The 13,146-nt window shown below is 41.1% G+C and overlaps 1 protein-coding gene across 3 annotated transcripts; it reads right to left on the bottom strand.

Moving 5' to 3' along the window:
- Positions 1-2: 2 nt before the first annotated feature.
- On the bottom strand, positions 3-5,693 carry LOC135585310 (PHD finger-like domain-containing protein 5A). 3 transcript variants are annotated; one of them, XM_065189249.1, is made up of 3 exons: positions 5,471-5,599; positions 5,215-5,384; positions 3-681 (listed from the first exon to the last, which is right to left on the bottom strand). In XM_065189249.1, exon 3 carries the CDS (start codon positions 647-649, stop codon positions 317-319), a length of 333 nt encoding a protein of 110 aa, XP_065045321.1. In that variant the 5' UTR covers positions 650-681; positions 5,215-5,384; positions 5,471-5,599; the 3' UTR covers positions 3-316. The 3 variants fall into 3 exon arrangements, with proteins under 3 accessions (XP_065045321.1, XP_065045304.1, XP_065045311.1); XM_065189232.1 differs by lacking the exon at positions 5,215-5,384 and having other exon boundaries at positions 5,570-5,693; XM_065189239.1 differs by lacking the exon at positions 5,215-5,384 and having other exon boundaries at positions 5,471-5,607.
- Between the last annotated feature and the right edge of the window lie 7,453 nt (positions 5,694-13,146).

The raw sequence follows: 13,146 nt of genomic DNA, 5'->3' as shown, positions 1-13,146 counted from the left end.
CATGCAGCAAGGAGAACATAGACCGACTGGTTGCTTCTAAAATTCAAGGGTCAGTTCACATCCTAATAAAAACAAATGCTTAGGATCATGCTAAAACTAGCGGATGTGACTACCACCGTTTGGAGCCATGCAACACTACAACCAAATTACATTCGTTTGGATGCCTACAGACAGTTTGCTTCACCAAATCTAATAATGTGTTTCATGTTACTATGGCCTAACGGAAAGCATGAACAATGTAAAATCTTAGATCTCAAAAGCATAATTAGGATACAAGATGTTCTTAAGAGGATCAGGCATGAAAACTTTGTTCTCTTCATCTTTTTTTGAAGCCATACTTTTTCCGCTCGTAGAAGAGATCCGTCTTGGCACTGCCTAGATTAACTATCTTGGGGCAGCCATCGCGATCCTTCTCTTGCTGAGTGCACTCCTTGCAGTAGTATGCATCGGATATGCCAACACCCCCACAGATGACACACCTGCTCTGGAAAGAACCATAATTGCACTCATCGCAGACACGTACAAGTGTGCATGGTCGCACATATGAATCGCAGATGACACACTTGCCATCACACTTCTCGCACAGGTGGCCAATGGCAATTCCTGGCTGCTTCCGGCACATAATAAGATCGGGATGGTGCTTAGCCATGATCCTTAATTTGATGCTACTTTGTCAATAACCTGCAAAACAATTTTAAAACCCGAACCTGTGAGGGTCATTTTAGTTACTTTAATCGCCTTGTTGCTAGACAAACAGACAACACAGACAAATCTTATGTCCTCAAGTGTAGAGATTGTTCGTTGGATCAACTATTCTTGGATCTTATTACATACGAGTAATCTTGTACAAGCTTGGGAGTGTCATGGCTGGGTTGCAAGGATAGAACTGGTAGTCCTAAGATCGTTACAAATTTAATTATTATACACCAAATGATATCTCTGATTTGTACTAAGCATTTTTTAGCGCTAGGTCCAAAAAATGATAGTAATGCAGCACTGATGATGATGGTAAGATCGAGTACGTTGCAGATCAAGATATGAAGTTATGTTAGCAGAGAGACCACACACTGTGCAAAATTTAGATGGTCACTGTCAGGATAGATTGAAGAGTAGGACAGTCAAATAGAATGAAATTCAATGTAAGCAATTTCTCTATGGCATAGTGTTAGCTTTGAATTTTGATAACACTAAATACCATAATAATTTTGATCATAAAGATTCCATTAATAATCTAAATAAACTAAACTATATATGAGGATATTCTGACAAAGCAGGACAAGAAACATAACTGTACAATATAATATCCCTGAAACTATTGGAATCTTCCTTCAATCCCTACTTTAGCTAATCCCAGATCCACCCATGATCAAGTCACTAACCACAATGGAGCAAAACATTTAGAGAACAATTACAACAAAAGGAGATCCTGCCTTTTTATATATTCTCACATCTCCGTAAGTTGCATGTATATACATGTTTGTCATCTACAGTTTACTAGTTAGTGATGTAGGGTCAAAATATTCTCTCTATCGACTCAATAACATAATTATTAGAACAGGGCTAGGCAATGAGCAGATCAGGCCTTGGGTCACTGTGTCATTATTAAATTGGTAGATTAATTGGTTTGACAGCATATTTAACAAAAAAAATTAAACGATACAATCACATAAAAGATATTGAAAGCAATGAAGTCACTTGGCACCTAGGCGCTCACCTAGGTGCCCGAAAAAGGTAAGGCAAGGCCTAAGTGCTCGCATATTGGGCTAGGCATGCATTTTCACTCAAGCGCGACCGAGGCGCTTGCTTGGGCCCAAGCGCTGGGCGGGTCGGGTGCTCGCTTGGTTCCAATCAGGCCAGGTCATGCTTGAATCAAACCAAACAATCCTATCTAGTTGATTGAACCAATTATCCATTGAGCCTAAGTCAAACCATACACAAGACAACTGGTTCGATTGAACCAGTTATCTATTGCAAAAAGCCAAAAACCATGCACGAGGAAGAACCCTAATGCAAAGTCCCTCTTTCCCACTGTGTTTATGCACAACGACGAAGTTCCTCCCATCGACGAATGACGACAGCAGCCTTCTTCCCCGACGATGTCTTCCTCCAACGATGACGACAGCGACGACATCTTCATCCGACAATAGCGGCAGTGTCTTCCTCCAGCAGCAACTTCTTCCCCTCCCTCCCGTTATATCTCTCTTTTCCCTCCTCCCTCCTACCTCTGCCCTGTTCACCACAACCCCCTGTCTCCCACCACAGCCTCATCATAGCCCCCTTTCCCTAATCACTCTTCCCTCTTCCTCCCTCTTCATCATTCACCGCTGCCTTCTTCCCCGTTCCCCGTGCACCACTGCCTTCTTCCCTCTTTGCTGTTTGTCTATGTTTATGAGAATAATAGATGCCTGCTATAGTGAATAGCAACTACCTTTTTGCTATAGTGAATAAGTAGTAAAATGACCATTATTGTTGCTATTGCTATAGTGTTTAGTGCTATTTTGATGTGATATTTTAGTTTTAGCTTATTTTTATTAATCATGATATATAATTTTTAAATTAAAATATTTGGGAGTGTCCCGCTTTGCTTGAGTGAGCGCCTAGCGTTTTTTACTACATTGATTGAAAGCACAAAAAAAATCCTCCTACCACATTGATTAAATTGATACAGAAGGATTACATTTTAAGTTTGAAACAGGAAACATGCTCCTACAAAGCAAAACACATTCATCTGAAGGTCTTATAGTTAAATTACATGCATGAAGACTTTAATTAAACTCCACGGAAGAAGGATCAGCACAAATGAAAATAGAGGAGAATCTGAATGCAACAAAATGGTCCTTCTAAATTTTTCATCAATCATCGATATGCTCTATTTTAGAATGGCACATCGCATCCTTCATGTAGACTTGACCCTGGTTTCGGAACCTGCAGCACCGGTTTCAGTTTGAAACGCCGATTTTTTTTAATAAAAAAAATTAAAATAGGATAAATCATAATTTAAAATAAGAACAACTCATATATTTCTTTTAATCATGAACCGTTGGTTCGAATCACCGCTCTTGTCTCGTTCCGATTTGGCTTGGAACCAATGAACCGCCAAGCCGATTTGATTTCATTTCCAACCTGGATTAGTTACGGTTTGAACCGAACGGTGGTCAGGGCTACTTTCAAGATGGATATGACTGCATTACTGTCCCATAATATCTTTAGTGGCTTACCAAAATTATCAATAATCCAGAGATCAATACAGCATGTTTTCCAGCCTCAAAATAAGAGTAATATTCATCCTCTATTGTGGACAAATGATGTACTTGTCAATATCATGCTTCACCATGAAATTGTGCCTTCAGCCATTGTGGAAATATGTCCCAGTTCCATGGTTCACTAAAGGGTATCTTCACAACCTTCGGAGTCAGAAGCAGAATACACCAAGCACAGGTAGAGATTCCACTAAATAAAACAATTTTAATCTTTGTCCACTTTAAATATTGAAGAACCTTCTTAACTCCTCTCCACCTACTTGCATCAGGCTTATGATGCTGACCACATACCCCAAATGCATAGTTGAACAAGGGCATGTCACTGAATAAATGAGGCTAACAATAACAGAAGCATAAGGTTACTCGTCTCTACTCTTTCAAGTTCCTCTCCAGGATGCTGGCCAAGATTTAATTTTTCTTTCTTATACTAGGTAACTGGTCTGGACTTCAATTGATTCCATATCTTTTATGAATTTTATCAATATATTCTTCTGAAGAAATACCAAGCAATTGATGTTCCTGTTCCTAAATATTTGGATTCCAGAATGCTGCCCAAGATTCAATTTATCTTTCTTATGCTAGGTGATTCACCTGGATTTCAGTTGGCTTGATTCCATATCTTTTAGGAGTTTTATCAATATATCCTTCTCAAGAGATACCAAGCAACTAATGTTCCTCTTCCTAAATATTTGGATTCCAAGATTTATCTATATACCCTTCTCAAGAAATATCAAGCAAGTAATTCTAGGGATGAAGGCTTTGTAACTCAGCATGTTTCACACATGAACGATGGAATTGCAGTATTCGAAAATTAAAATGTGACCTTACATTATTCACATATGATGTGAAAAAGGACTTCAGTTCCTTCATTATTTGATCTTATACTACAAACTTTTTCTCTCTTTTTTAAAGACTCCAAGTACAAGAAAAACATGAAATACAAAAATAAGAAAGGATCACAATTACATCAAAGTGAATCAATTATATACTCTTCCTTCTTCGAATAAAATAGATTTCTATATCTGATTTGTAAAATGTTTCTCCTTCTTTATGATATATTTAATTGATAGATTTCCATCTCTTTAGTATAATGAAACTTCAATCTTCTATAACTTTCAATCGAACCAAGTTCTGATTCTCTTTTTCTTCATTGTCTTCTTTTTTGTTCTTTTTGGATAATCTAGAAACTAGATGTTGCCAAGTGGCAACTTATGATATTTACAAAATACCTCTTAAACTAATCAAATTTATTCAAACTAGAAACAAAGATATTTTATTTCTGAAATATCTTGCGTAAATCTTATTATTACATATAGTTGTAGGAATCTTAAGGAGATAGATAAATTGCATTAGATGGTCAAAATTCATGCAGACTTAATTTGATGCATTTGTTGTGTTTTCCTGAGCACCTAAGCAGCACGAGGTTAGCCCAAACGCTCAGATGTCTGGCAATTTAGGAAGCTTTAGTTTTAGGCCACAGGCATGGAAGCTTAGCTACCAAGTGCCTAAAAACCGACTTCTACATTGGCAGATATGTTATAAGTAACTATTACTACAGAATGAAGAAATTAGGTTAACTTTGGACAGAATTGCATTTAAACTCTAAATTACTATTAGTTATCATAAAAAACTTGAAACAGGAATGATAAGCCTTTTGCAACGATTCATGTACGTCTGTTAAAGAACTTCAACAAGTAAGCATCTGAATTCTAAAATTAACTATTTTGCTTGGTCATATGTACATCTCGTCTGCTTTCTTCCAGGTTGCATGGAATTCATTGTTTTTTAACAAGCTAGAAATTTGAAAAGAAGTAATTAAGGAAACCCAAGTGAGTGGAAAATTTTCATGTCATTATCACACTGCAAAATATCTACAAACACTTAAAGATCACTTTAACACATATAATGCCTACATGTTGCATAAAGCCTCCGGATAAACAGAGTTAGTACTCACATAATTGAGGAAGCAACTGACATGATCGAATTAGATGGCAGTTATAATTTGTCGACAACACTGCAGTGTTGTCAGTCGGATCGTAGATGGGAGATGGACGACGAAGAAGCAAGGAGCATCTCCGCAAAGTAACAACACTGGTTCCTATTGCTTTGCGGTCCGATGCCTCTCTATTGTTCGACAAATGACTTCACTCAACGAAGCATAGAAAGGTACGAAACCAAATTAAAGAAACCAGAACTCCCGTAAGCGTTACCCGAGTGTATTCAGCCTTCCATAACAAGCAACTCCGGCGATTCCCGCGTTACATGAGCGAAACGAAGGACGATCAAGACAGAAAAGATAGAGAACTCACCGCCCTAGCGGACCGCTTATGATGTGATTCAACTCGATCCCGTCGATGCGATTGCAGTGAGTAAGGTTTAGGTTAGCTTCCCTTTTTATACTAAAATTATTGGGAACAGAAGTTTCTGGATGAGTTGGACTATTTGGTGAAAAGGAATGACAAGGGTATATATATATATATATATATATATATATATATATATATATATATATATATATATATATATATATATATATATATATATATATTTGAAACTTTATTGATATAATAAATATCCTTCAAAAATATTATATATATTTTTAATTTAATAATTTTTTATTTCTTTTAAAGATAAAAATAAATAATAGGTTAAAAATTTATTTAGGTACTAAAAACTTAGTATTATTTAGAAATGATAAGACTAATTGATATATGACAAATGACATAGTCAATACTTCACTATCATGTGGCTACGCGTGACCAACGCACTAACCTCCTAAGGCCACATTGGCCACACATGGTCAATAGGCGATAGACGATCTGAACAGCTCATTAGTACCACATGGCTATGTATGGTCGATACGTCAACTGCTCAAAGTCATGACAATCTCATATGGCTAATGCCATGTGTCTCCAAGAATGCTTCGTATTCGACATACATAATGCCACTATCATGATTCGGTCCAAGAATGATGCGTAATCACCCCCACACTCATCAATAATTTTAAGAATAATGATTCTCAAATTCACTTATAAAAGAGGCTCTCCATGTATGTTCTCATACACTAAAATTTTCCTCAAGAGAGTTGTAGATTTGGCTCTTCAATGTAGTGACTTAGACTAAGACTACATGGGAAGGACCTTGGTTGGAACTGAAGCTAATTCCAACTTAGACAACTAGAATATGCACTAACAAATTGGCGTTAGAAAGACGACCTTATGAGATATCTCAAAGAAATTTCATAGGACCTTCCGGTTTAAATCTTGATGACTTAACATATCAAACCCACCTAACTTGATCCTCTTGGGATTGGCTCAGCCTATACCATCAATCATACCTGCTCCTCCCAATTTTTAAGTACCCAATTTCTTATTTTCTCATCGACTATTCTAAGATTTCATAGCCAACCCACTTCCACTTGTCTAGTTTCCAATTTCATCAACTCAAACCATAATTATACGAAAGAAACTTTCCAATAGTCTAACTCGGTTTCATCTGAAATAACTCATAAATATGGACTAAAAGATTAATTTTTAACTCCTTTACTCTACTAGTGCCTTCGTGAGCAACTTTGAGTGTATGTCAAATATCAAAAGTTGTTTCATAAATAGACACTTGATTGAACTCGTTTTTATTTAAAGCATAAAACAGGGCATTCATAGCCTTGGCGTTTAAAGCGAAAGTCTTCTTCTCCAACTCATTCCAATCGTTCATTGAAAGAGAAGACTTTTGAAAACCATTTTTGACAATGTTCCATAACTCAAAATCCATAGAAATCAGAAAAATCCTCATTCTAGTCTTCCAATATGTGTAATTTGTTCCATTGAATATGGGCGGACGTGTAATTGAGTGACCCTCTTGGTTGCCGGTAAATGTCATCTCTCTTAGGTTTTAAACCAAACGAGAGTGACCGAGCTCTGATACCAATTATTATGATCAAGAGCAGCACTAAGAGGGAGGAGGGGGAGGGGGGGGGGAGGGCGGCGGGGGGCAGGGTGTGGGGGGGTGAATTAGTGCAGCAAAAAAAACATTGATTCCAAAAAATATTCATTTCGATTCAATCCCTTTCGGAAAGAAATTGAACTTGAAAGCTTTTGTAAGAATGCAAAGAGAAGGTTAAGGAAGTTTACAGTAATGTAAATTGCACAAATAGAAAAGCAAACCAGAATTTAGAGTGGTTCGGTCGTTGTGACCTACATCCACTTCTGATTCCTCCTTTATTGAGGTCACCAGCATCCACTAATGGTCTTCCTTCAATAGGGGAAGACCAACCACCGCTTTCTTCTTTTCACGGGTTTAGGAGATAACTCTTACAGGTCTCACACCTCTTTTGAATGATCTCAACACTTATAAAGGGAGGAGGAGGACTCTAGCACTTTTACAATACTTTAACACTTCAAAGATTCAAGATTATGCCAACACTTCATACCCTTTCATGCATAAAAGGGTAGGGTATTTATAGGTCCCAATGGCTTCAAAATTGGAGCCAAAAAGTATCTCATCCCGATTTTTCGAAGTACTGGTGGTACCACCTCCTAACACCTAACACTAGGCGGTACCACCGCCTGACAGAACTCGGAGATCGAGCTCTAGCAGTACCATCACTTGACAGGGGCGGTACCACTGCTGGCAGCATTAATTGTTGACGGTACCACCGCCTAGAACACTTGGGAGACTGGGTCTGCCAGGCGGTGCCACCGTCGATCGTGATTTCAAGTGCTGAATGGGATGTTTAATCCGGCCCAATTCAGCCCTATTAAGGGCCCAGTTGGCCCCTAACTAAGTTAGTGGGATTACATCCCAATCCTAACTCAACTAATGTTCTAACTACGATTAAGGCAAGCAATTAGTCCAATATGTCAAATTTTCTTTTGGCGAACTTCTCAGCGAAACTTCCAGCGAGCTTCTAGGGAACTCCCGACGAACTCTCCGTGATCTTCCGACGAACTCTCGGCGATCTTCTGATAAGCTCTTGACGATCTTCCAATGAGCCTCGGGCGAACTTTCGACGAACTCTCGACGAGCTCCCGACACACTTCTGGTGCATCATCTGAATCTTCGACTCCGGCCTATCATATGCTTTATGCCTTACTACTATCATAGTTAATCCTGCACACTTATCTTAACACATAGATTATGTCAAACAATTCACCAATTGATTTCATCATCAAAATCCGAGATTCAACAAAAGGTCCCCAATAGCTATTTTTCATACTAATCATGAGTTTGATTAGATAACCTTTCAAACCTGACTTGGTACTCCTGAATGGTGGAGGTTTATCGGATCTTTGCTAGTTGTCTATCAATGTTCTCATAATCAGTTTATCACGGACTTAGCTGGTTTTGCCTAAGTCGTGCGGCACCCTTACGTGTCCGTCCGTAAAGGTCAGCCTCCCCGAAGCCTCCCTTAGTCTCTTAGGACCCACAAAAGAGAAAATGGGTTAGAGAGAATACCTCACTCGGGATCCACAAGCAAACATTCCAAGAAACACTTCATAGACAATGCAAATTACAAACAAACTTTACAAGCTCTGAATAGTTGCACAATAAAGGGTCAAAATAGTCCATTACAGACCAAAAATCTCTCACAAGTGTCCACATGACACAACCTTTATTTACAAGCCTAAAGCGGCCACCAACCCAACTAAAATGGGACTATTAAGCATTCGGTCGTCCCTTTACATGTTGTGCAAAGCATGAACATACCAAAAGACACAGACATACATAAGCATTACATTAAACATCCTATTTCGAAGTTTGTCCGTGACATTCTCCCCCACTTATTCCTTCGATGTCCTCGTTGAAGCCTTTGCCGACACTGCAACTCCTCACCTTTGCTGAGTCTTCAATCTTCTGCTCCAGCTACAATGCGCCTCTTGGCTCCCAACTGCTCTCCGCTGCTGTTTTTGAGTAGTCGAACATTTGATCGACCATGCTGCTACAACTCACCAATGACTCTGACTCTGGTGTGGGGTTGGCTGAGTTGTGTTGATCCTTGTTGATTCCTGTGGATCCTTCAAATGAAGGAAAAGACCATCCTTACTGCGCCAGTCTCTCAAATGCCTCATGCTGCTTGAACTAGGTGGATGCTTGTTGGAGCTTTAACGAGCATCATCTCGCAAACTTCTAAAATTTTGGGTCCTTCCTCCACAAAATTTGCTCATTGACTCTTCTTTCACTTAGTTGTCACATCCAAGTAGGTTCGCATCACTTCCACTTTCGATTGGCATTTCGTTGGGAAATAAAACGGACAATCTACTCTCAATAGTAGTGATCACCGTTGGTGAGGATTTGACAACTATTATCTTCCATTATCTTCGAAGGGTCTTTGAACTTGTGCAAAGCTCCTCTGTTGGATAGATAAGAGAATTGGGATACTCGGTTTTGCCCATTCTCTTAAGGGTTGAGAAGGCAAAGGTTACTTGACTTTGCCCGCCTCCTCGAGGTTGTACTTCATGCATCGAGCTGGTTACTAGCCTTCGCCTGCTCTTTGCTCACACTTCTGAAGCACTTGAAGTGTTTGCACTCCTTGCGTTGAGTTAGTTACTGTGATTCACCTTCTCAATGCCATCGAACTTCTGGAATGCAGGAAGTTTTCACCCCAACTTGGAGTAATTCTCTCATAGGTTTGGTCGCCTCTGGGATTGTACCGTCTTCTCCATCAACCCTGCTGCCTTCTCCACTGAGTAGCAAAGGTACAGCACCACGTACTGCCTGCTTCGTTCCTTGGTTATGCACTCTTGCATGACCTGAAGTCCTTCACTTTCGGGTATCTTGATGAGAAGCTCATTGACACCGGGCTTACGAAGTTCCTTGGCCTCTGCCCTTCAGCCTTGTCTCGGTACTTGGAGATTGCCTCTGCATGCTCCACCTTCTCGGCCCCTTTCACGACCAAGCGCTCTCCCTCCATGAGAGCAAGGGATCAATGACTTTCACGGAAGTCTCGCCTCTGCGATACCATGGCGCTGCCATGCCCATGGCCCTACTATCCATCGTCTTGCATCTGCATCCCTTTTCTTCACGATCAGTAGATATGTCTCCGTGGCACTCCTCTGAGTCCACCTCCATTCTAACTGATGCTTGATTTTGGGTAGCTAAGTCCCTCTGGACTCGTCGTCGCTTCCTCGCGCCTTTCGACCCCTTGCTTCAACATCTTTGTGTTCTTCAAGCAGCTCCCTTTAGTCGATGGAAAGACAGACTGCAACTCCCATGTATGGCCTCTGCCATCGCATTATAGGGTTTGCACCGATTCTGTTCTCCTTAGCTTCCTTAGTAGCAACGTTCGCTTACTCGACCTTGTCCTCTGACTTGTCGGGCACCCTTAAGCGAATATGGGCTCTGGAGCAATCCAACTCTCCAACTGCTTCGATCATACCTCTGCATGATCAAGTCCCTCCCATAGGACTCACTGGTACTTGCATTTAAACTTTTCCCTTGGTGGAACCCAGCCCCCATATGCTGATGACCAAGGTTTTTATCCGATGCAAAATTCGATGCACGCACGGAAGACCCGCCTCTACGGTACCATGGCCTTCACTCCTTGAATCCATAGCCCTTCTTGCCGTCGTGTTGTTCACCGAAGTGGAGCTTTCAGGAGCTCCCGATCATACCTCCATATGATCTAGTCCCTCACGAGACTATATTGTGTGTATCGCATTGCCATGAACTGTTCCACCACGATCCGCTGCACCATGTCGCCTCCTGGTGATATCTCTATTGCATTTTGATCCTTGTGGGATGAACTCGAATTGTGAACCCTCCATGTGTGGTCTCTGCCAATACATCGCAGGGTCTCTTCCACCTTCGATTTTGTTCGCTCCTTTGGCAATCGACCTTCATCCACCCACTCTTGGGTCACACCTAGGTGAAGCACCGCTCTAGGATAGTCCGTCGCCTAGTAGGGCCTCTGCCCCTACCAGCACAATCTCGGTTTTGCTCCACTTCCTTCATGGCAACTTGAATGGCAACACTATGGCATATTCTTCAAGAGTACCCGCCTCTGCGTCCTCTTGCCCCGTGCTAAAGCCTTCTGAACCCAACTTCTGTTGGGAAATCTTCGGGGCGACATCATATGCACAGTGGAAGAACAAGAAAACAAAATCCCCGATTCCCAAAGAGATGTTCGTCCTCGTGCGAAGATTGGTGCGCAAAATCCGCGAAACTTAAAACTGCGTATAGAGTAGATTGTGTTACCTAGGGAGATCGTATATCTCTATTTCCTTGCAGATCCTTAGGAGAGGGTGAAGGAGGTCAAGCGTCCTCCTCTCTAGCGGTGATCCACACACCAGGGTTGCGACAACGCTCCTCAAAACTCCAGGCCTGCTCTGAGGTGGAGAGGGAGAGGAGAATAGGAAAGGCAAGCAAAGACTCTAGCCTATGAGGCTCTGAATCCCTCCTATTTATAGAGGTCCCATATCAAACCCTAATGAGTCCTCCCCTAGCGGGTATTGGATCTGCATCCAATAAGACAAGGGCTCCGTCGGATATCTCATATCCGAACCTCTACTCATCGCAATGCCTACCATATGTGTGTGAACCTCTAGGCCCAATATCGAGCTGGCCGTGAGTCATACCCGTCAGAACTCCTTCTAACTCAGTGAATTATTATCTTTGTAATAATTCACTTGACTCATCGACTACGGACGTACTAGGCCACAACGTCGTAGTCCCCAAACGATACAGGGGAATCCAATCCATTGGACCTGTCTGTCCTCAGTTACCGTGTACCTATAGTCCCTCATCCATCTAATATCCCAGAGACCGTATATCGAGCATGGTGTTGTCAGACCCATACGGTTTCCACTCGAGTCTCGCTCTAATCGGATTCTCCCGGAGAACTCTTTCTCTCTCAACCCGAATGACCCTGGCTAGGGATTTGTTTGAGTAAGAACACATGGGATATTCCTCTCATGACGCCGAGAGTGGATGATCCTCTATCGACACTCAATAGCCCTCGTAAGGTCGACTACCACTCCCAATGACCAGTTGTACTAGATCTGGGACAGCCAAACCTATAAGTCTGGTATCAAAGAGTGGAGCACTTATACAGGACATCCTTGGTGTCTCAAGTCTAAGGACCAGATACACCACTAGGACTACGGAATCGCTGTCTGACAATAAGGCATCATCAACCATCCAGCATTCCGTAAGCGGATCAATCAGTGAACTCATTCTCCAATGAGCACCTGTACTGTATCCCTAGTGTCCCTACACGAGCAGCTATGAGACCAACTACATCCATCATATGGACGGGTATACAGCACACCAGTCTGTCCGGTTATCACGATATCCCTCTCGAGTAACCTATGACCGGGATTATTTAGGATATGTGTTTAAAGGTGAATCGATCTCATTATCGTGATCTCATCACGATCCGATTCCCATTGCACAAATCCAAGGACATCACAATATATATATATATATATATATATATATATATATATATATATATATATATATATATATATATATATATATATATATATATATATGCATTTATGCAATAGTTATAAAGTGATATACGCCAAAATATAATAAGCAAAAAGATTTTGTATCAAGTCACACGTGCCATCACTCACGTGATTGGCTTGCTGGGCACATATGACTAGCAACTTCGCCTCCGCAAATTGAGTCGCCTTAGTTCCTTCATCAAATACTCCTCCGAGATAAGGTGCATGTGCCCAGAAGCTCCCTTCATCTTTGGCACCATACAAGATGAGTCCGCTCCATCAGAATGAATGACCCATGAAACAACATGATCCTGCTCTTGCCTCTGCAAGAGTTCTTGTCCTTGACCTTTGTACAAGGAAAGCACTATGTCTCCGCTCCATGTTCTATCTTCTATGCTGGCTCCCTTCATGCGGCTTGGGTACTTCGCCAAGTTACA

This window comes from Musa acuminata, chromosome BXJ1-1 (genome assembly GCF_036884655.1).
Source record: "Musa acuminata AAA Group cultivar baxijiao chromosome BXJ1-1, Cavendish_Baxijiao_AAA, whole genome shotgun sequence".
Classification (NCBI taxonomy): Eukaryota; Viridiplantae; Streptophyta; class Magnoliopsida; order Zingiberales; family Musaceae; genus Musa; species Musa acuminata.
The sequence above is the reverse complement of the archived record's forward strand: the minus strand, read 5'-3'. Positions and strand labels throughout refer to the sequence as shown.